Source organism: Quercus suber, unplaced genomic scaffold (genome assembly GCF_002906115.3).
Source record: "Quercus suber isolate HL8 unplaced genomic scaffold, Cork oak 2.0 scaffold_20, whole genome shotgun sequence".
NCBI lineage: Eukaryota > Viridiplantae > Streptophyta > Magnoliopsida > Fagales > Fagaceae > Quercus > Quercus suber.
Window position 1 is genome coordinate 128,948 of NW_027069485.1, and position 24,177 is coordinate 153,124.

A 24,177-nucleotide genomic window follows, 5' to 3' on the forward strand; every position below is an offset into this window, starting at 1 on the left:
ACAAAAGAAAAGATAAAAAGATAGGGACAAAATAAAATTAAAAAAATATTATTATTTAAATAAACGGGATTGTAAAATAGATGATCCGATGTAAGTACTTTGAAAAAGTGACGTGTAAAATAGAAAAAGTAAGTTTTTAGTGTAAAATAGATGGAAAAATTTGGCCTGATACAATTGCTTACACCTCACTCTTACCAAATTCAAACTCTTTTACATTTAATATGAAAGTGACTATCAAAACTTTTCTAGAATAATCCAATTAACAAATGTTTTAACTACACCCATTAATAGTACCCACTACCCATAAAACACTTAAAAATGAGAAGCAGGATATGGATATTTTTAATTTTGGGACTTTTCGGCTTGGTTGTGAGATGTGAATTATGATAATATCCAGCATTTGTTTTCTTATTTTCAGGAAAACAAAGCAACACTGTACCAGTAGAAAGTTAAGACATTATTTGTTAGAAAATAATTAAGATCATATGAATGTTCTTGTTCGACTTTTCCCTCTATGCACTCTATTCATTTCTTAGTTCCTAGTTTCAAAATTATGATTTGTAACTCCAATTCCCCTCTATCTCTCTCTTAATTGTCTTAAATGTCTATTCTAAGCTGTATGCATCCTCTTATTCCTTATAGCTTTTATTCAAATTCTTCAAAACTTGGCCAAGTTTTTTTGCTATAGAGAAATGTTCCAATTTTGAACTGGGTTTAGCTGGGAAAACCCGTGTCTGTTGCTCCAAGTCCTAGCTATAAAAGTCTAAGCTTGGATATGGTAGTCGGGTCAATAGGTTCTATATCAGAAAGAAAAGAAACTTGAGAGCAGAATTGATTGCCCTGCCTTTTCTCTTTCCCGTTTCATAGAATTGCTACCCTGTCGTTTCCATATTCCTTTGTTTTTTTTAGTAGGTCATGGAACATAATTCTGAAAGTTGTAAAGCTTTTAAGGATGGTGAATTCCCAGAACTTAGTTGCTCTATACGATCACAACTGTTCCATATAATGGGATTAGAAGTATTCAAACAATAAAGGGTGTATGTGATAGCTTTAAAATGGCTGGTGGTAGAAGAAAGAAGCTTCATTTCCACAGAATCCATGCCTTCACGTATGGGGACAATTATGATAGAAAGGACAAGATATAAGCTTGCAACGTTGTTTCCTAAATCATTGTTCGACCAAGTCAGGCGTGTTTCTCATTCAAAACTGTATCAATACTAGATATATATTGCAAATTCACCAATATGTTATGTGACACGCTTTTCCTTTCATATTTTTTTTGTTCTCATGTATAAACCTTCCCGGATCATTTTTTTAGTTTCACTCGGTTTCTGCCGTGTACGATATTTGAATGACAAATAAAAGCAGACCCAGCATGTGAAAGCCAATTACAATGCGTTTTTTCTTAGTTGTTTCCACTTTCCGTGAGTTTTGGGTTCTCTTACTCCTCGGAGCTTTTGTTGACCAGACTCTTTCTTGGAGTCGTTGCCAAAATGGGAATAGTTTATAGAGTTAAAATTTCACTTTTGTTTGATTTTTCAAAGATAGTTATTTTAGTTTTTAGCTGGGGAAACCTGTATGTTTCCTCGTAGCTATAAATATCATAAGCTTGGATGGTAGTCAGGTCTACAATAAAAACTGAGATACACTACAGCTCAAGAAAAAAAACCCTTCATATAACATTCTTTTTGGATTGGTTCATTACCTTATTTCTATATTAATTTTTATATTTTGTCATTGTGTTGAGCCTAAATTTTGAGGGGCAGGACTTGTTAATAGTAATTGGGAATTGAGTTTAGAAAGTTTGTTGGTGGATAAGCTTCCTTAGAAAGGTGAATTCCCAGAAATTATTTGCTCTATAGATTCACTATTGTTCTATGGTGTGGGAATAGAAGTATTTTAACAATTAGGGGTGGAGGTGATAGCTTAGAAAATGGCTGGTGGTATAAGAAAGAAGCTGCATTTACACAGATTCCGTCCCTTCAGACCTGGAAAAGAATCAATTCAACCTGAACACTCACTGATTGGAGGACCTGGCTTCTCAAGGGTAGTATATTGCAACAATACAGAAAGTCAAAAGGTCCTAACTTATGGCAACAATTATGTCAGAAGTACAAAATATACACTTGCATCGTTCTTCCCCAAATCATTGTTTGAGCAGTTCAGGCGGGCTTCCAACGTATATTTCCTTATTACCGCAATTTTGACTTTCACGCCATTGTCTCCTTCTTCACCAGTAAGTACTGTTCTTCCTCTTGCTCTGGTGATCGTAGCTGCAATGGTCAAGGAGGCTATAGAAGATTGGAGGCGGAAAATGCAGGTTAGTTTGTAATTATATACACTGCTTTAATTCTACTTTCTTGCTTTTAAGTTTAATATTTTCCTTAACTTACAGAATAAGTTATATATGGTAATGAACAAATGTCAAGGGAGCTTTGTAATACTATCTAAAATTTGTCACTGAAACAATTAAATAACTTTAGAATATATTGAGTAAACAGGAAATATGATATCTTCTACATAGTTAACTATAGCAAATAAAGGCATTGTTGGAATATGTTTTCTTTGCCCTTCCCCTATAGCATATTCTTCATAGAAATACTTCAACTTATTTGTTACTTTGGTAATGGTTCAGTTGTCATGATGGTTTAGTGGAAAATTGGAGCCAAAGGAGGTTCAATTAACTTGTCTTTGTTCAAATGCAGTGACTTGATCTGTCATAGAGAAATGCATTTAATTCCATTTTTAAAAATCAATTTACTACCAGCATCTTCAATAGAAAAACTTTGGTTTTTTAGAGATGGCCAATTTAAATATGTAAGAACTTGGTTTCATTTTTGGATCCTCCAATTTTAAACAAGGTGGACTTTTAAAGTGAGTATAGCTCACTTCTTACTAGATATTATTCTCCCACCCTTGGCTTGATTCCTGTTTTTAAAGTAAGCTATCAGAAACAAATGGAGAGAGTGCAGTATAAATATTCACACACACACACACACACACACATCTTACTAGGTGTTAAAGAACTTAAAAACTTCATCTATAATAAAGGATATAAAGTTGATATTATACCTACATATTTATGCATTCACCTTTTTTAATCCTATTACCCACAATGTTATTTTTAGTTATCTCTGAATCCTAGGTCCATAATCTTGTCTGTATTATTATTATCAGGATATTGAGGTGAACAATAGAAAGGTAAAAGTGCATCGTGGTGAAGGTGTATTTGATAATGCTAAATGGTTGAATTTACAAGTTGGAGATATAGTGAGGGTGGAAAAGGATGAATTTTTTCCTGCTGATCTCATCCTGCTTTCTTCAAGTTATGAGGAAGCAATTTGCTACGTTGAGACCATGAACCTAGATGGAGAAACCAATTTAAAACTAAAACAAGCAGTGGATGCAACTTCAAAGCTGCACGAAGACTCAGGCTTTCAAAATTTCGAGGCGGTAATAAAAAGTGAGGACCCAAATGCAAATTTGTACTCTTATATAGGCAGTTTGCAGCTTGAAGAACAACAGTACCCACTTACACCTCAGCAACTTCTGCTTAGGGAATCAAAACTAAGAAACACGGATTTTATTTATGGGGTGGTAATATTTACAGGTCATGACACAAAGGTTATGCAAAATTCAACAGCTCCTCCTTCCAAGAGAAGCAAAATTGAGAGAAGAATGGATAAGATTGTTTACTTGTTGTTTTTTATCCTTGTGTTGATATCTTTTATTGGATCAATTGTCTTTGGAATTTCAACTAGGGAGGACTTGGAAAATGGAACAATGAAAAGATGGTACCTTAGACCAGATGACACTACAATATACTATGATCCAAGCAGAGCACCAGTTGCAGCAATTTTGAACTTTCTGACTTTCCTTATGTTGTATAGTTATTTTATCCCTATTTCCTTGTATATTACACTAGAAATAGTTAAGGTTATTCAATGTACTTTCATAAATCAAGATCTGCACATGTATTATGAAGAAACTGACAAGCCAGCACAAACCCGTACCTCAAATTTGAATGAAGAACTGGGCCAAGTTGACACTATACTTTTGGATAAGACTGGAACTTTGACTTGCAACTCAATGGAATTTATTAAGTGTTCAATAGCAGGGACTGCCTATGGGCGTGGAGTGACAGAAGTTGAGAGAGCTCTGTCTAGGAGAGAAGGGTTGCCTTCAGCTAAAGAGGTGACAAATGGAGAGGGCCAGGTTGAGAATTCCACCAAAGCAGCCATTAAAGGATTTAACTTTTTTGATGAAAGAATCACACATGGTAATTGGGTTAATGAGCCTCATGCAGACGTAATCCGGAAATTTCTACTGTTACTGGCCATTTGCCATAGTGCAGTACCTGAAGTTGATGAAGAAACAGGAAGAATTTCTTATGAAGCTGAATCACCAGATGAGGCTGCTTTTGTGATTGCAGCCAGAGAACTGGGGTTCGAATTTTACGAGAGGACTCAATCAAGCATCTTACTGCATGAATTAGATCCCGTCTCTGGCTGGAAAGTTCAAAGGTTAGTGTCTTGCACTTAGATCCTCTTGCTTTTACATTTTCTGCTTTAAAAAATCCTGTACTTTGCTACAGAAAACATCGCAGTTCACTCATAGCATGGTGGTATTTTTGAGCTCTTCTGCTCAAGGTAATAATGTATATTTTTGAGAGATATATGGCTGAAGTGACATATTTTCATTTTACAGATCTTATAAACTTTTGAATATCTTGGAGTTTAGTAGCTCAAGAAAGCGGATGTCTGTGATTGTAAGAAACATGGAGGGAAAGCTGCTACTTCTTTGTAAAGGTGCTGACAGGTTTGTAAAACGAAACATCACTTGAAAACTTGTTAGATTACTTCAGTAAGTAATATTTTCCCACAAACTCTGTGACAACATGTTGTTAATCCTGCAGTAGCCTGCAAGAGGTTGGTCAGCAAAGTAATTCTTGTATTATGTTGGTCAGCGAATGTCTTTTTATCTTTTTGATAATAGTATAGATGGTTTACTATAACCAACCCCAACACCCCCCCCCCCCCCCCCCCCCCCCCCCCCTTTTCAAAACAAAAAGAATTCTAATTCTGACATGCATTTCACGACATAAATTAGGGAATGCAATCACATTTCAACTTCACGAGTCTACACATTTCTAAACGTTGTGCATGGCTAATTTACTTTTTCACTTGTTTCCTTGTTAACAAATTTATTTGAAATTCAATTATTTAATTAATTTTTAATTTATTCCTGAGCAGTGTCATGTTTGAAAGACTTAAAAAGAATGGAAGAGAGTTTGAGGAGCAGACTCAGGAGCATATTAATGACTATGCCAATGCTGGTTTGAGGACCTTGGTGCTTGCATATCGTGAACTTGATGAGGAAGAATATAATAAGTTTAATGAAGAATTTACTGGGGCCAAGAACTCTGTGAGTGCAGATCATGAGGAAATGATGGAGGAAGTGGCAGAGAAGATTGAGAAGGATTTGATTCTTCTTGGTGCTACTGCAGTTGAAGACAAACTTCAGAATGGGGTAAGTGGCTTAGTCAAATGCTTATCAATATTTCTATGCTGAACAAAATGAGTCTGAACGACATGTTCAAACAATTGTGAAATTAGATCTAATATTCATTTCTTTGTGCTGGATAGGTTCCTGAATGTATTGACAAGCTTGCACAGGCAGGAATCAAAATATGGGTTTTGACTGGAGATAAAATGGAGACAGCAATCAATATTGGGTATGATTAGTGGTTGGCTCCAGGAATCATTAGATATTGACCCCAATAAACAAAGATTTCTGACTTTTAATTAATTTTTATTTATCATTTATCTTTTATCTTTCAGCTTTGCCTGTTGTTTGCTTAGACAAGGAATGAAGCAAATAGTAATCAGCTCAGAGACACCAAAAATCAAAGCACTGGAGAAAGTTGGGGACAATTCTGCTGTAGCAGTGGTAAACCCTAATTTTATATTGTGTTAAGCCTTTTTATTTATTTATTTTATTTACTTTTTTTTTCTAATTAGAGGTAACTGCTTTCCATTTTCAACCACAAGAATAGCACAACCTAGAGATTAGTTTAGAGGTGGAAGTGTAGTAAACTCTGCTTTTCTAGGTGTGGTGCTTGTTTCCAAGAAAACCTGTTTCTTATAAGTAGTTCTTATGGTATAAAATCTCCAGAAACATAATGTTTTCTGATGTAATGCATGTACAGAAACTATAAATGGAAAGTTAGGTCCAACGAGTTGACAACATTTCAGTGCTAGTTTTTGATTTATATCCTTTTTTATTCTAATAAAACATTGAAGAAACACAATGAAACTTGGAATATTATGAAAATTTGAAGTTTCAGTAGTTATTTTAAGATCTTAAGTTCCATTTCTTACCAAGTCTGAATTATCAAATAGCTTACTTACTGTCCTAGCACTGAAAAAAGAGAGAGAGAGAGGATCTAATGATCTTTTTTGATACTATATCCAAGTTCATCAGCCAATTTAGTTGAACTTTATAGTATGTACTCATTTCATAATGTCAGACAGTTCCTATTCCTAACAGCTGGTGGAGCCACTCCTTTTCTTTCTTTCCACTACTTTTCAAACTTTTCTTCTAGTTGATGAGAGAGATCTTTCCAAGCTGAATTAATTGTGCTGTAGAGACACCAACAAATTTTCCATTCAACATATGTAACTGGGACACCCCTAAGTTGGTACTAATATGAAATTGATACAAAGTGTTTAGAAACAGATGCTGTGATGCATGATATGCAATGCGTCACATGTAATGCTGAAAATGGAGTATTACACAACCAATGATAAATAAGAATTCTAACTAAATAGTTGAACTTTTTCTTTTTCCTGATAAGTCCTCATAGTTGACAGCCATAGCAAATTCATGTTCATTTGTAAGTGAATTTAATATCACGGCCTGACTTGTAATTTGTGAGCTTGATGAGATCTTTCTTATTTTAGGCATTTAAGGCAAATGTCCTCCAACAGATTCTGGAGGCAAAAGAATCACTTACCACATTAAGAAAAAGCTCAGAGGCATTGGCTTTGATCATTGATGGGAAGTCACTCAGTTGTGCTTTGGAGGATGATGTCAAGGGCCTGTTTTTAGAGCTTGCCCTTGGCTGTGCATCTGTTATTTGCTGTCGTTGTTCTCCCAAACAAAAAGCCCTTGTAAGATTTTCCTTCTTTTTCTATGTTCTTTATATTTTCAGTTCAGGCATGTGTGTGAATCAACGTAGTTTACTTCTTTTCAACTTTTTTTATGTTTAGCACAAAGCTTTATATCTTATCCTGTGTCATAATTTCATTCCCATGATATCCTTAGGGTAGTCATAGGCTGTCAAACGTGCTTAATTTTTTGGTGTTCCCTATTTTAATTAATTGAAGTTGATAATGAAAATATTTTTGTATCAATCCAGTCCAAAGGACTCTATTTCTTATTCTTCAAGTTAAAAATAAAAATATATAGTCAAAATCATCCAAACTTTTTAGGTTTCTAGTAATTCAAGAAACTTTTAGCCTGAAAATGGGTGATGCTTGATAACGCAGGTTACAAGACTGGTCAAAATTAGAACAGGTAGAACAACTCTAGCAATTGGTGATGGAGCAAATGACGTTGGAATGCTACAAGAAGCTGATATAGGAATTGGCATTAGTGGTGTTGAGGGAATGCAGGTATTTTTTGAAAGGATTGCTCAAAAATTATATTCTACATATATTTTAAATTCCATCTGGAAATTTATTTCAGTTTGCGACTTTGTGTTTTCAGCTATCCATTTTGACAAGTATCTGTTTCCAAATTGCAGGCAGTTATGTCAAGTGACATTGCAATTGCTCAGTTCCGATATTTGGAGCGCTTGCTTCTTGTGCATGGACATTGGTGTTACAGAAGGATCTCAATAATGGTAACATATCATTTGGAAATGTCAGAGACCAATATGAATTTCACACCCTGTTTTAAATTAATAATATATATATATATATATATATATAAATGGCTATCCATTATAAGTAATCAGGTGTGAATGTCTAGAATCCTGAAAAATGGTCATTATTAATTGTTAATGGTGAACTCTAACACCAACATCAATCCAAACAAGTTTATATAGATGTTTATAAACTTTGAATCTTAATAGGCCCGCAAATTTGAATTTTCACTCATTATATATATAAAAAATTTATCCTGTTTCCTACTCTATTGCTCCTAGAAACTAATGTTTTTTCTTTTCTTTTATTTTTTATTTTCTTTCTATACCACAGAGAGCCACAACAAAGATTGTTAATTTAATGTTACACAAAAGTAGATTCCACAAACAAACACACACTCAAACACAAGAATGGGCAAACAAAAAAAGAAGTTTTCTATACCATAGATAGCCATACAAAGATTGTTAATTTAATGTCACTCACACAAAAGTCACACATACACACAAAAGAATGTGTAACCAGGGGGAAAAATGTTAAGCATGGATATATTGAAAAGCATGTGAATTCCTACCTCCTTTGTCACTTGCTTTTCTCTTTCTTTTTCTTTTTGTGTTCCTATTTTTTTTTTTTTTTTTTTTTTTGGGCACAAAAGCATAATAATAAATCAATGAGCCATGAGGCAATATTTGATAGAGACAAACTTGGGAGCTTGACTGTCGATGTTTTGAAGCAAAGGGTTATATATAATGACATAATCCTTTGTTATTTGACAGATATGCTACTTCTTTTACAAGAACATTGCATTGGGCTTCACTGTCTTCTTCTTTGAGGCGTATGCATCTTTCTCAGGCCAAACTGCCTACAACGATTGGTATTTGACATTCTATAATATCATCTTCACGTCACTTCCTGTGGCAGCCTTAGGAATTCTTGAGCAAGATGTCTCTGCAGAGCTTTGTCTAAAGGTAAATCCTGTGTTAGGATTCTTTTTCTTTTGTCAATTCAAATTTATAAAAAATTTACTCATTCCTTTTACCAAGCCACATTAATGGAAGTTTCAAAAAAATTTACGCTTTTGAATCCTAATAGTAAACAGCATTGGGCTAACTTCTCATTTGTAATCTTCACAGTTCCCTCTGTTGTACCAAGAAGGTGTACAAAACGTCCTATTCAGCTGGTTTCAATTCCTTGGCTGGGCGTTCAATGGGGTATTGAACGCAATTTTGATCTTCTTCTTTTGCTCCCATGCAATGGAGCATCCTGCCTTCCGTAAAGGTGGTGAAGTTGCAGAATTGGAAATCCTTGGAACTGTCATGTTCACCTGCATTGTATGGGTGGTGAATTGTCAAATTGCACTATCCACCAACTATTTCACTATAAAAAATCATCGCTACATCTGGGGTAGCATTATATCGTGGTACATATTTCTCTTGGCATATGGAGCAATGAATCCCAACATATCAACAACAGCGTATAAGGTCTTCATTGAAGCCTGTGCACCAGCCCCTTCTTATTGGCTTCTCACACTATTTGTGGTAATCACTTCTCTAATCCCATATTTCACTTACAAATCCATCCAACAGTGGTTTTTCCCCATGTATCATCAGATGATACAGTGGATAAGTAAAGATGGGCAATCAGATGACCCTGAGTACTGTCAGATGGTAAGACAGAGATCATTAAGGCATACAACAGTTGGATATACAGCCCATTTGGAGGCAACATCCAAACGCTTTCAAGAGATGCATGAACTCCATTTATAGTAGTAGTTTATGAAGGTTCTTAGCAGACATTGTGTAGTTTTGTGACAAGTTTGCATTAAACAGTACAGAAAAACTATTTGATTCAAATTGAATTTTCTTTTCCATGTGTAAGAATAATGGTCTAAATTGAATTTTCTTTTCCAAGTGTAAAATAATGGTCTCTTTGCAGCTTAATGTACTTTCACTATCAGAAAGTTGATGTTGAAATCTTAGTTAGGCTTTTTACCAAAGCTGTTACATATTAACTTGTTCTTTCTCTCTGCCTCCTCCCATTTGGGCAAATTCTTTGATATTGAAGTAAATGCATCGACCTCCATTCTTTGAGTTAGAACTTGTAAGTATTAAGGTAATATGTTATTTAATAAATACAAATAGGGCTATAGGTTTTGTCAAGACCTAGAGGTAAGTGTTCATCTCTATAGATAAGGCCATTGTCGCATGTTTAATCATTTTCATTGATTGGTATCGGAGCCATAAGACTCTTTCTTGAGGTTTCCAAGCCCATAGATGACCTTAGAGGCATGAACCCATTTTTTCTAAAATTGTTTAGAGGTAAGTGTTCATATCTCAACTGAATCCATCCTTAGAAACCCATCCCATTTCAATAGACCCTTGGCTGTTTTGAACTCGTTCAATCTCTATATGACCTTCAGCTTATTTTAGGCCATATATCTTGATAATGGTTTCCCAAATTTTACTCAGCACTTCTAGACACAAGATACAAACAATCCAAAGCAAATTACTCACTATTCGTCCAATCCAAGGACATAACTTAATAGTTGTTCTCATTTATGTTAACATTATAATCTTAATAGGAAACAATTTGGAGCAAATTAAGGAGCTCAAGAAATTCTTGGGAGAACAGTTCAAAGATAAATACCTTGGGAATCTAAAATATTTCTTGGGCATAGAGGTTGCTTGATTAAAGAAGGCAGTATTCTTCTCACAATGAAAATATCAAATGATTTTTTTTTTTTTTCTGATAATCAAAAGATCAAATTAATAATCGAAGTAGTTGGTTCTCTAAATCTTAAATTTTTGCAATAATTCAATAATAGTTGGTTTTTCATTGAAACTTTAAAATATGCAATTGAAAGGCACAGACTTAAAGGATATAGTTTCTTTTCGAGCAAATACATTCAACTTTCCAATGGAGTAGAATTTTTCTCTCATTGAATTTCATTAATAAGCTATTACAGATCTTTCATCATACTGTCAACTAGTTGGGAGACTAATCTACTTAACAATTACTAGACCAGACTTGTTAAAATGTTCATTTTCTGACTTTAACATGGAGGGTTATGTGATAGAAAAGCCTAATAGCCATTGCACTATGTTCATGTTTTCATGATTAACTCTGGGAGTATCATTTTGGCAGGTTTGGCCCTATTATAAGATCAAATATAATGCAAGGCTTTCCTTTCTAACCACATTATTGTTGCACTTAAGTTGTTTGATAAAATGCTTATTTGAGAATTTGTTCAGTTCTAAGACAATTTGATTTGTGTGTATGAGAAATAAAAATATTAGGACTTTCATTGATTTTTTTTTTTTTTTAAATTCAAAAAAAGGGTGAAATTGTTTGCTAGATAATCCCTTAAATTTGGGTTAATGCACGCAGCATTCATTATTATTGAATAAACCATGAAGACTTCTTAGTACATATAACTTAATTTTATCAATGAAGATAGTCAAAGTTCTTCAAATTACTTTTACACATGAAGATCTGCACATATATTATGAAGAAACTGACAAGCCAGCACGTGCCCATACCTCAAATTTGAATGAAGAACTTGGCCAATTTGACATAATACTTTCTGATAAGACAGGTACTTTAACATGCAGCTCAGTGGAATTTGTTAAGTGTTCTATGGCTGGGACTGCAAATGGGAGTGGAGCTACAGAAGTTGAGAGAGCTTGGAGAAAAGGGTCACCTTTAGCTCAGGAGGTGACAGATGAAGAGAGCCAGGTTGAGGATTACACTGGAGAACTGCCATCCATTAATGGTAATTGGGTTGACGAACCTCGTGCAGATGTAATCCAGAAATTCCTAAGGTTACTGGCCATCTGCCATACTGCAATACCTGAAGTTGATGAAGAAATGGGAAGAATTTCTTATGAACCTGAATCACTAGATGAGGCAGCTTTTGTGATTGCAGCAAGAGTACTGGGGTTTGAATTTTACAAGAGAACTCACGAGCATCTTACTGCGTGAATTAGATCCCATCTCTGGCAGGAAAGTTGAAGGGTAGTCTCTTACACTTAGATATCTTCTTGCTGTTTATATTTTATGTTGTAGACAATCCCGTCTTCGTTCCTGTGATGACATCTCTGATATCTTCTGATGAAGGTAATAGCTCAACTTTTGTGAGGTATATAGGGCTTAAAGAGAAACATGTCTAATACTCATTAAGTTATGCAGAGTACGTTATAAGATCCAATAGACTCCGCTATAAAATCTTGTTAGTCCTGCACTAGCTTGTGAAAGGTTGTTTTTCAGAGTGATTCTTTAGTATATGTTGTGCCACTATAATTTGCAGCATGTCTTCTTTTGATTTGATAATAGGTAGATGGTAAACTACAACCCCTCACCCCCCCCCCCCCCCAAAAAAAAAAAACAAAAAAAAAAAGCTAAGAGAATACGAGCACGTTTTGATTTCACAACTCTCCACACTTTCTTAAATCAATCTGAACATTGTGTATAATTTTAATCTATTTCCTGATCAGCATCGTGTTTGAAAGACTTTCAAAGAATGGAAGGAAATTTGAGGAGCAGACTAAGGGGCACATTAATGAGTATGCCAATGCTGGTTTGAGGACCTTGGTACTTGCATATCGTGGACTGGATAAGGAATTTACAAAGGCCAAGAACTCAGTGAGTGCAGATCGTGAGGAAATGATGGAGGAAGTGGAAGAAAAGATAGAGAGGGATTTGATTCTTCTCGGTGCTACTGTAGTTGAAGACAAACTTCAGAATGGGGTAGGTTTAATACATTAAAGCAAAGAACAGACTTGTAACTGGTGGAAATGTGTTATAAGTTATAACCCAGGTGCTGGATAAATATTTGAATTTAGTTTAGTGATAGAATAAAGCTTCCTAGATAGATTAGTATTGTTGTTTATTTTTATTCAAATTAATTCCCATGTTTTAGGATAGGATTGGTTCTTATGTTTTAGGATTTGTTGATGAGTTTATCTCATCATTGACTATTTATGTACGTTCATTCTTTGATAACAGCTATTTATGTAAGCTGAATGCATTAATAAGAATTAAGCAAAAAATTAACCAAAAATGTCTACTTTCTCTCTCAAGTTCAGGAAATTGGTCATCTCGAATTGGCTATACTATCTTGTTTACAACAAAATGTTCCAGCAAGTCTAGGCTTCTACTAACGATTATGAGGATATTTTAGTCTAAAAATAGGTGCTACTTGATAATCTAGGTTACAAGACTGGTCAAAGTTGGAATAGGAAACACAATTCAGCAATTGGTAATGAAGCAAACGATGTTGTAATTCTTCAAGAGGCAGATATTGGGGTTGGTATCAGTTGTGTTGAGGGAATGCAGGTATATGCAGAACAGATTTTCAGTATATTATTTCACTCCCATCTGGAAATTAATCTCACTTACATTTGTTTTCAGTTGTTCTTTCTGACAAATAATTCTCTCCAAAATTCCAGGCAGTCATGTCAAGTGACATTGCAATTGTTCAGTTCTGATATTTGGAGAGTTTGCTTCTTGTGCACGGGCATTAGTGTTATAGAAGGATCTCATTAATGGTAACATATGATCTTGGAAATGTAAGATTATATGCCTCTAAATTGTAGCTTTCTTATATTAACCCATAACTCAATTTTGAAAATATTTTCTCATGCAATGAATCTAAATCAGTGAACTTTGCCCCAATATAAAATTTGTAAGAATAATGATTAAGTCATTAAATTCCTCATTTCTTATTAGTTTAAACTTGTGGAATACGTTATAGTGTATCATTGTATCACTCTACCTCCCATTTGAAAGTTAAAAATTCCACATATTGACCCAACTATTGAGGGAGAGTTGAGCCCACACATGAAGGACATTGTCACTTTGTTAGAATGGTAGTTAAGTGATTAAATTCATGCTTTCCTATAATGAAAATTATACATGTAATGTAATATTCTACATATTGGCCCTATGACAGCGAAAAGCTCCAAGTGACTACATCGTTACTATTGTGTTCTTTTTTAGCTGAAGTTACTATTGTGTTCTTTATAGTTGATAGATGGTGTCAAGAAGTTATGGTTCTTGTTAATTGTTAATGGTGCACTCTTAACCCTAAAATTAACCCAAATAAGTTGATGGTTTACAACTTCACATTATCCTTTTGCTGATCAACAGATATGCTATTTCTTTTACAAGAATTGCTTTTGGCTTCACTCACTTCTTCTTTGAGGTGTATGCATCATTCTCAGGCCAACCTGACTAAAATGATTGGTATCTGACACTTCATGATGTCATCTTCACATTACTTCCTGTGATAGCTGTAGAAGTCTTTGACCAGGGTATCTCTGACAGGCTTTGTCTGAGGGCAAATCCTGTGTAGTGATGCTTATCTTTTGTCACTCTAAATTGATAAAAATTTAAGACTAAGATATACTGATGGAAAATTTGAAATTTTCGCAAAATTTGAAACCCAAAAGTAAATGGCATTGGTATAATATCTTGTTGCTAATCCTTGCAGTGCGTTCTGTTGCACCAAGAAGGTGTACAAAATGTCCTATTTAGCTGGTTTCAAATCCTTGGTTGGGTATTGAATGGGGGTACTGAGTGCTACTTCGATCTTCATCTTTTGAATGAGTGCAATGAAGCATCAAGCCTTCCTTAAAGGTGGAGAAGTTGTTGATTTGAAAATCCTTGAAACCACTATGTACACTTGCCTTTTGTGGATGGTGAACTGTCAATTGGAAATATCCATCAACTATTTCACATTTCTACTACACTTTTTCATCTGGACCGCCATTGTAGTCTGGTATATATTCCTCTTGGCATTTGGAGCAATGGACCCCAAAATATCAACAACTGCCTATAAGGTCTTTATTGAAGCCTGTGCACTAGCCCCTTCTTATTGGCTCCTCACGTTGTTTGTGCTAATCTCTTCTCTTATCCCATATTTCACTTATGCATCCATCCATCAGATGATACAGTGGATAAGAGCAGATGGGCAATAAGATCACTCTGAATACTGTCATATTGTGCAGCAGAGATCATTAGGGCCTAGGAGTTCGACTGTAAGATATACATCCCATTTTAAGGCAACATTCAAATTCTTGCAAGATAAGCGGCCATTGTTGACAGGTTCTTAGCACAAACTTTCTTTTTAGCATAAATTGTCATCATTGTGGTCCGAATCTAGGAATTAGTCTCTCCCAAAAAAGGGGAAAAAAATGTCAAAGCTGTTTACAAATCACCTCTATTAAACCTCACAAAAGTGGGTGTTTTGTACATTGAGTACGGCAGTTATATTGCAATGCAATAATATTAAGCACGTTTTATTTTGAAAAGTCTGTCTACTAAGAGCAGTTTAATTTTAGCCAAACTACTATTTTAGTCCTTAAACTAGAATTTTTAGCCCAGTTGACTTCAATTGAAAATAGAGACTAATTATCCAAGACTATAATTTTTAGCCCAGCTTCAAAAGCAACCATTTAATGGCCATGAAGGCAAAAGTTCATGGAAGTTGGTCAATGGATGGCGCTGTGACTATATCATAAAAAATTAATTCTTCCTAGGGTGAAATGCCAAGCAGCTTGAACATTAAGTAAATGGGAATCCCTAAAGCAATTGCATATATGAGATTCCTTAAATTAAACCGTACTGTGGGGAAACTCAAACTATTCTCGATTCTTTATTTTTAAGTTGGCTGTCTCACCTTGGTAGCTTCTCTGCAGCATAGCTTATTACGTAGCCCTCTATGCAGAGAGGTTGATCTGGAGACTGGACATACTGACTTTGACATCTTTGTCAATAGAGAGCTCTATCATGGAGCCCAAAATGTGCAGATGTATCATATATTCTTCTGTTTGGAAGCCTAGTTGGAAAGAACAGAAAGGCTGTAAGAGAATGCTTCTTTGATTCCATGCCATTCCTTTATAAGCTCCCAAACATAATAATAAAATGTGTGCAAACTGGGACAAAGTTACCAGATTCGGTAGCTCTTATGTAATGTTTGTATTGAATGGGTTTTCTGAGAGAAGAATCTGATCTCGAAAGTTTTAAACTAATGGTCCAGTCACGAATTATCAACCATCCCCAAAAAAAATGCATATTGTTTTGCTTTGATTTCTTTTCTAGGCACCCTTGCTAATCCATGTAATGATCTTCATGATTAAGTTTGATTTTGTTGTAGACAGTGCCCACAATGTTCTATATAGCTACATCAAGCCTTAATTGTTAATTCCATGTCATATAGATCATCTTAGTAAAACACAATTATGCAATACAATTTAATCGTGCACTTCATTTCCATGTTCTTAATCATTAATAAAGGACTATTGTTCAACCATGTACATTTAATTTCTACAACCAAATAATCAAAATCTACACGTAACAATCTACAATTACTCGAACAAAGACGATAAGTTTAACACCAATGAATGTATCAGCATGTTTTCAACAAAAACAATTAACATACCACCTAACATTAGTCACCACGAAGAGAGGCCTAGGAAATCTGAGGCAGATTTAGCCATTACAGCCGCAAATTCATTGAAGCTAATGACACCATCTCCATTGGTATCAGCCTCTTCGATCATCTCTGTCAGCTCCTTATACGTTAGTGGTTGACCCATTTTGGCCATAGAACCTGCTAACTCAGCCGCAGTAATGTAGCCATTGCCATCCCTATCAAAGGAACGAAAAACCTCCATAAGTTGCTCTTGGTTTATCAATACTTCTTCCTTCATGTCAGGCAATATGGCATTGACCAATTCATCAAATTCCACAGAGCCATTCCCATTGGAGTCCATGTTGGCTAATAGGACATGAATTTGGTCACCTGATGGCTTGAGTCCTAGGGACCTTAGGAGTGCTGCAAGCTCTAGGATGGTCAGGCTGCCATCTGAGTCCATGTCAAATCTTGCAAATATGGCTTTTAATTGATTAAGATGATCAAGTTGAGGTGCAGCCATTTTTGTAGTAATAACATAAATAAAAAAGCAACCTAATCTAGAAGAATGGAAGAACAAAAAGATTGATAGTAATGAATGATATGTGATAGTATAAGAGAATGTATAAATGGTGGTGGTGGTGTGGTTCTGGTCTTATTGGGCGGAGGTGTTATGTTATGGGGTTGATTGTTGGGAGGTTGAGTTTTTCTTTTTTCTTTTTTAAATTTGACTATTTGTGAACAGAAAGCGTGTCGGTGGATTTATTTGCTGTCACATCTATGGAAGGCTGAGATTCCTTGGATTTTTTTTTTTTTTTGGGGATGTTGGTTGTTTTTACTTTTTTATTGTTTTATTTAATGTGCTTTCAAATTTTATGCCTATTTCAAGTTATTTATAAATTATTTGGTATATGTGCTTAAACATATGTATTTAGTTTTAAACAATATTACATGTATTTATACATATTTTTTCACTCATAAGTATTTTTAAAAACTTAAAAATTATTATTTAAACACATATACCAAACGAACCATTATTAGTTCTTTTACAAAAATCATATCATATCAATAGATTTTGTCGTACTTTTCACCCATTTATGGATTTGGTGGAGGTTTGGAGAGGATAAAAGGGTTAGGTCTTAGTATAATGGTAAGTGTCTTCCATCAAAAAATTTAATAGACATGAAAAGTTTGTGCACTAATTGGATACAATATTTGGGTACAAAGAAAAATAAATGTGCACCAGGTACAAACTTTTGGTATACATAAAAAATTATAAAAAAAAAAAGAAAAAGAAAAAAAAAAGAGTAGGTTTATTATGGAAACCTTGTTATACAAACTTGTGTGTAAAATTTTTTTAAAAATTGAAATCGTATATAAATTGAAGTCACGATATCAGTGTAAAATGTTTTAAATTGAAATTTTTGGTTTAAAAAAATTTTACACACAAATTTGTTTGTAACAAGATGTGTGTAAGAGTATTTATCCTAAAAAAATATTAACAAACAAAAAAGAGATGAAAAATTATACGAGCCATTAATCGAATCCTATATAATACAGCAGTACATTGTAGAAATTACATGATGCTGTTACATGTAGATTATATGCTCTATAATTACTTTAGAGATCAAATTAATCTAGAAATTTCCATGCGTATGGTATAAAAATATAAATAATTTCTTTTATTTGTTCCAGGAAAATAGCTGAACATGATTTTATCAAGCTTGGTATTTTTGTTTTTTTTTTAACTTTGATTATATTAAAATTAATATTGATTTAGTGATTGGTGTGTGTATTATAAAAAAAAAAGTAAAAAATAATCCGTAATATTAAATAATTAAATCAAAACTATGGGAGGTGAAATATAATCAGTTTGATATGGCATTCTTTAGTGAAAAGATTGGTGATAAGCTCATGTAGCTTTGTATGCGACAAACTCTGCATTGCCTATGGCCCCATCACTGCTATATGATATATCCTAAGTCCTAACACACACTTACAAATATATATATATATATATATATATCAACCACGCTCCCTACAGCTCATTTGAGGTGGATACATATTCAGCCAAAAAAGAAAGAAAGAAAGAAGAAGATACATCATACATGTCCAAACTAAAAAAAAAAGTATTCACCCACACACACTCAAGTATTTCATTTTACGGGATTCAAGCTGGTATATAATTGCATATTTTGGATCCATGAACTAGGTTAGAAATTAGATAAGTGAGTTTCACTTAATTCAACTTATCTTAAGTCAAAAACTAATTGGTGTTATGATAAAAAAAATGATATTTTTACAATATTTTTTACAACAAATTTTAAATGACAAACTGTTACTAATAGATAAAAAAATAATTTTGATAATGAGTTTAAATTAATCGTGGAAAGTGAAAACATAATAAGTAGATCACAGATAGCAATATACTCAAAATAGTATAATATATATATATATATTATTTTTCTGCCTTCGATTATGCCTTCTTTGTAGCTCCTTTGTTTTGACCTAAGTTTGACCTTCATTATGTTTTTTACAAATTTAAAATACCCAAACAAAGCGCCAAAGAATGCGGATTGAAAGTAATAATGAAAGCGTAAGTGTTAATTTATTGCCGCTGCAGGTAGGAATTGGTCATAGCGGTAAAATTAAATAGTTGACTTAATGTTAAAACTATGGTCATTTTCTTTTTCTTTTTTTGGTTTAAAAATTTATTCATTAGCACCGCTCAAGCAATTAATAGGCTATTAATGAATCGATGAACGTGTCCGACCAAGCAACAAATAAGCGCTAACGCTAGCAGATAAGATTTGACCTATAGACTAGGTACCAAAGGAAGAAGAAGTTTGAGCTCCGTTGTTATAGAGGACTAATTCTACAGTGAAAGGTAGGGACTAGGGATTTGTAGCAGTCAAACTTTAATTGTCGCGATCAAAGTCAAACACACCAAAATAAGGCGTTCGCTTATTGTTGACTTTTTCAATTTCTTAGGATGAAAAAGTTTGTGGGATGGAAAAGGGTAGACAAAAGGATACTGTTGTGTGGTATTAATTAGGACAAATTGTAATGTTGGTCTTTCAAGTTTATCCTGAGAACAGAATTGGTCCTTTAAGTTTCAAGTGAATATAATTGGTGTCTCAAGTTTAAAAAATGAGTTGTGTTAGTCTTTTTATTAACTATTGTTAATTAGTGGTATTACTTATGTAGCTAACGAAACAATGATATATTTTTTTAATTAAAAAATTATAATAATTAGTACTAGCCTCTGAGCACGCGTGTATTCCAATATAATGAAGAAGCTTTTTTTAAAATAAATAATAATAATATAGTAGTACTGCCATAAAGAGCAAAAGACTTTTTGTTATTTGGTGCCATTCACTGTGATGTTGTGTGGAAGCAGAGAAACCGTTCCATTTTTTAGAAGCCCCAAGGGCACGCAGCAAGGGCCAAGGCCAAGGCATGTCGCCATGGGCACACTGCCAAGGCCAAGGCATGCAACAGCCAAGGCCAAGGCACGTCACCATGGGCATGCTGTCAAGCTAAAGGCATGCGTGGGGTGAGTTTTGTAGATTGAAGGAGTTTTAAAACTAATAAAAGAGCAATCTTATTTTGTAGGGAGTTAATGAGTAGAAATGTGAATTTAAATCAACGTAAGAATAGAAGTTTATTAAAAGCAGGAAAACATTTTAATGTAGAAGTAGGAATTTATTATTTTTGTCAATTTACTATTTTAACCACATTTTTAAGTTTTAGGTAGAAGTATTTTTTACAGTAAAAAAAAGTAATAACTAACTTTTTTTTTTCAGTTTACTATTTTAACCTCATTTTTAAGTTATTGGTTAATTAATTTATGAGTATTTTTGACAAAAAAAAAATAATAATAATAACTAACTTTCTGAATCCTCTTAATATATACAGATAAACAAAGGTCATCCAAGATCACCCAAACGAAGATCATCCAAGGTCACCCAAACGAAGAGGCAAAAGATTAGATTGTATATTTGTACACTACCTAACTAATTTTGACACATTCATAATTTCAAAATAAAAAATTGATATTTCATTCAGACGCAATACCAACTAAACCCGATCAAAGGTTTGACTGGTTCTTGAACTCTCCCTCATAGTCTTTAGTTTCTCTTCTCATCAAAGTTGCATCTCTCAGTCATTGGTGATGGGAGTCAAATCAAAAGGTGGAGCTAGAACTCAATATTAATATCGCAATCTAGAGAATTGTTGAAGAGAGGAAAATCAAAGAAACCTCCAGTACTGATTGCCTCGTCCAAGACGATGTCATCGATGACCAGCTTCTCTTCTCTAAATTGCTCTCTCAGGTTTAATTTGATTACTTCTTAAAATCTCTAAGATGGGTTGCACAGCCCCGAAGAGAGGAAAATAGCAATACCTAAGTTTGGTTGGCCGGAGAGGAGAAGGGAGGTGGAGGGTAGTGGCTAGCCAAAGAGGAGAAAGGAGGGTAGCTTCTCCTCTCTCTCTCTCTCTCTCTTACCCATTTTAGATTGTGGACTTGGAGATTCAAATTTGATTTGGATGATTCTAGTTACCAATTTGATTCATGATTCGGGATGGTTCTTACGTGTAAATTCAATTTTATAATTTTTAACAAAAAGAAATGCCACCTCATAAAAAATAAAAATAAAAAAGTCAGGTCATTATTTCTTTAGCCATGTAAATAACACCACTAACAGAAGTTAACAGAATGACTTAAATCACTCATTATAAAAACTTGAGAGACCAATTGCGCTCAGTTGAAACTTAAGGGACTAATTGTGCAAACATGGTAAACTTGAGGGACCAATAGTATAATTTCACCTATTAATTAAGAGTCTTGTATTTTAAATGACATTTTTTTTTTGTGTTTTTAAAGAAACGTCCAAAGTTTAGGTCTCTTATCTCTCAATTATCAAATTATTATTAAAAAAATTAATTAAAAAATAGAATACACGAGGAAAAAAAATTATAATTTATATCAAATAAGTTCAAAATCTAGTGAGAACAAAACATGGACATTTTTGGCTACTGGTCATGCAAGAACTCTTTACATTAAGTGAGCTACAAAGTTGTGTATATATATATATATAAGTATAAACTTATAATTGTGTGATGCATAGATTAATTAAAAAAAAAAATTGAATTATCAAAAGAAATTGAAAAAATAAAACTAGATAATACAAATTAAAGAACAGAAAATATTTATAATTATATGACAAAAACACATCATGTAAAACTAAGTTATTATCAAAACAAAAAATACAATAGTTTATTAAAATAACTTAAAAATAAATAGTGAAACTTAATTTGATGAAATCTTCATTTGTAGCATGTGTTATCATTCATTGCAAAAATTTAAATCTCGTGATAATGTCTTAGCAAAACTCAGTTACTTATTATTGGAAGATGATGACATTCGTTATCATTCTTAGAATTTTTTCGGTAAGTAAATATTGCCTTTAGCAAATAAGTTGTAAGAAACTATTATAATAAACAAATTCATATGTTAAATAGTTACTTTAAATTTAAGTACATCGTTTTAGACTTTTTCAAACAGAAGTTATATCTTAATTTTCTCACTCAAGAGGAATCACGTGACTTGCACATACCACCCAAACTAGTATATATAAAACCAATCAAACATTTTATTGCCCAACACAATCAATATACAAATTTACGTAGTAAGGACACTCCACTCTGTTCATCTCATAGAAACCATCTTGAAAAGAGCAAACAAATTTACATGCCCCTAATGACAAACCTTGGAAACAGTTAAGTTCAACACCACAAAATTAACCCCTTCACAAGACTAGCAAAACTGCATAGAAAGAACAGGGCACATTCAAACCAAGAACAGATGTTGAAATACCCCGAACAACAAAACAGAGTTCTGTCACTTTCCACCTGACTTCTTGATGCATACCTTCCTCTTTGGACAAAAATTTGGTAAACCGAAAAACCCCCACGCCAACTTACATTTTATGGCTTTGTGGCTCTTCTCTTTCCAGTTTTTCAGATTCCACAAGCTTATTCCAATCAGAATTTGGATTGAAAATCAGACACATGTCCATAATCCTCCACCAAACTCGTTCACTAAATACAAGTTGTCTCCCCTTTGTGGCTAATCTATTCAACATAGCTGTTAACCAGAGAATGGAAGCAATAACTAATCCATTTAATTAGTTGCTTTTAACTCTAATTTATTTTGATCAAAATATAAGTGTCAAGGTTCAAAAAAAAAAAAAAAAAAAAAAACCAAAGGTCTCTTCCAACTCCAATTCAAAAGCCATTTCTCAAGGGATACTATATATGCTATGTTACAACTTACTTCTTGTTCCTCCCACTTTAGATCATCACCTTTATGATTTAAAGAAAATTTTATTTTATATATATGTGTGTGTGTGTATACACTATATTGTACATTATATAACTTTATATTGCACAACTCCAAGCAAACATTATATTTCACACGCAACCCAATCAATATACAAATTTACAAAGTAAGGACACTCCACTCTGTACACAACATAGCCCTACTGCAGAAAAACACAAGTTGTCTCCCCTTTATGGCTAATCGATTTAACATAGCTAACCAGAGTAGGGAAGCAATTAATCTAATTACTTTAGTTGCTTTTGACACTATTATTGATCAAAAAGAGTCAAGGTTCAAAACAAAAACCGAAAGTCTCTTACAATTTCCATTCAAAAGCCATTTCTCAAGGGATACTAATATACAATGTTACATCTTACAACTTGTGCTGAGACCAAATCCAGTGTAAACTACCAGGTATCTAGCCAAGTTTGCATGAGCCCACCTTCAATTAAGGTTGTGGAAGTTGTTGAACCTCTCCATCTTTAACGTTACAATCATTTCTTCCTTTGCCAAAAGCCATCATCTTCATTCCAACTTTAACATCACAAGACATACACTGCCTGCACTTTCGCTTCACCCACCCGAGGCAGCCTCTATCCTTGATACTCTCTAATGGAGTAACAGCCTCTTTGGTGCACATCCTGCCAAATAAGCACGAAAGAATTGCGAGAACAGTTAGGACAGACATCACTGCAAAGAAAGGACCTATAGATCCAGAAGAACTCCAAGCAGCATTATTGTTTTGTACAGCTACAGGGTTATAAGTCAAGGTTTCCCCTGCTGGCTGTTGCTGCATAGGCAGTGATGGTGATGCCATAGCTGTTGTTGAAGAAGTAGAATTAACATCTCTATTGTGAAATGGAAATATATATATATATATATATTTGCAGCTGTTGTGATAAAAGTTTTACTGTTGCTTCTTTAGCCGGCCGGCCGTAAGTGCATGAATGTGTGGAATACAACATGGAAAGGGTTAAAGTAAACACTTCTTTTGTTTTTTTTATTCTGTTTTACTTTGAATATAGTTTTGCATGCTTGCATTTTGCAAGCCTCGCAGAAAGTGGCCTTTTCCTTCGTAAAGAAGGTAGAGATTCCTTTGCTAAAGTTAAAGTGAATCCCATGTGGTTAGTTTGATCATGATTATCTAAATCCTTTCTTTGTTAATTCAATAATGCTACGCAAATAACTTTTTTTCCCAAAAAAATTTCACAATTGTTGAATTGTTAGACGGTGAGTAATAGACACAATGATACTCACGGAGCCATCACTTTTTCGCCACTACCCTGAGTCGGCCAATTTAGCAATTGAGAGATTTGTTGTAAAAAAAACTTTTGTCGAAAAATGGAGAAAAAAAATTCTTAAAATTAATAACACAACTAATTATGGGACTGAGCACACATCCCTATATAAGTAAGTACCCAAAAAAAAAAAGCTTAATCAAGAGTTCAAGATCTAGC

General features: G+C 33.9%; 3 protein-coding genes and 1 pseudogene across 6 annotated transcripts; 2 read left to right on the top strand and 2 right to left on the bottom strand.

The window, feature by feature from the left end:
• Window positions 1–561: 561 nt before the first annotated feature.
• On the top strand, window positions 562–11,680 carry LOC111987285 (putative phospholipid-transporting ATPase 9). 4 transcript variants are annotated; one of them, XM_024018982.2, is made up of 12 exons: window positions 562–1,108; window positions 1,987–2,320; window positions 3,178–4,523; window positions 4,708–4,818; window positions 5,253–5,529; window positions 5,646–5,734; window positions 5,841–5,949; window positions 6,963–7,172; window positions 7,551–7,676; window positions 7,808–7,906; window positions 8,702–8,893; window positions 9,059–10,015. In XM_024018982.2, the coding sequence occupies exons 1-12, from the start codon at window positions 1,056–1,058 to the stop codon at window positions 9,689–9,691; spliced, it is 3,579 nt and encodes a 1,192-aa protein (XP_023874750.2). In that variant the 5' UTR covers window positions 562–1,055; the 3' UTR covers window positions 9,692–10,015. The 4 variants fall into 4 exon arrangements, with proteins under 4 accessions (XP_023874750.2, XP_065618617.1, XP_065618613.1 ...); XM_065762545.1 differs by lacking the exon at window positions 562–1,108 and adding an exon at window positions 11,521–11,680 and having other exon boundaries at window positions 1,170–2,320; window positions 9,059–9,463; XM_065762541.1 differs by lacking the exon at window positions 562–1,108 and adding an exon at window positions 11,537–11,680 and having other exon boundaries at window positions 1,170–2,320; window positions 9,059–9,463.
• A 1,700-nt stretch (window positions 11,681–13,380) lies between these two features.
• LOC111987274 (phospholipid-transporting ATPase 10-like) lies at window positions 13,381–15,037 on the top strand (annotated as a pseudogene).
• Window positions 15,038–15,607: 570 nt separating this feature from the next.
• Window positions 15,608–17,272, bottom strand: LOC111987267 (probable calcium-binding protein CML15). Its single transcript, XM_024018964.2, has 2 exons — window positions 16,366–17,272; window positions 15,608–15,762 (listed from the first exon to the last, which is right to left on the bottom strand). The coding sequence occupies exon 1, from the start codon at window positions 16,859–16,861 to the stop codon at window positions 16,379–16,381; it is 483 nt and encodes a 160-aa protein (XP_023874732.1). The 5' UTR covers window positions 16,862–17,272; the 3' UTR covers window positions 15,608–15,762; window positions 16,366–16,378.
• Window positions 17,273–23,168: 5,896 nt separating this feature from the next.
• LOC111987268 (uncharacterized) lies at window positions 23,169–23,537 on the bottom strand. Its single transcript, XM_024018965.2, has one exon. The coding sequence runs from the start codon at window positions 23,535–23,537 to the stop codon at window positions 23,169–23,171; it is 369 nt and encodes a 122-aa protein (XP_023874733.1).
• Between the last annotated feature and the right edge of the window lie 640 nt (window positions 23,538–24,177).

Excerpts from the sequence above, each read along its gene's own strand:
- LOC111987267 (XM_024018964.2), bottom strand. The coding sequence starts at position 16,861 with ATGGCTGCACCTCAACTTGATCATCTTAATCAATTAAAAGCCATATTT.
- LOC111987285 (XM_024018982.2), top strand. The coding sequence starts at position 1,056 with ATGGCTGGTGGTAGAAGAAAGAAGCTTCATTTCCACAGAATCCATGCC. Across the intron at positions 2,321-3,177 it reads ATTGGAGGCGGAAAATGCAG|GATATTGAGGTGAACAATAG; the intron begins GTTAGTTTGTAA and ends TATTATTATCAG. Across the intron at positions 7,677-7,807 it reads GTGGTGTTGAGGGAATGCAG|GCAGTTATGTCAAGTGACAT; the intron begins GTATTTTTTGAA and ends TCCAAATTGCAG.
- LOC111987268 (XM_024018965.2), bottom strand. The coding sequence starts at position 23,537 with ATGGCATCACCATCACTGCCTATGCAGCAACAGCCAGCAGGGGAAACC.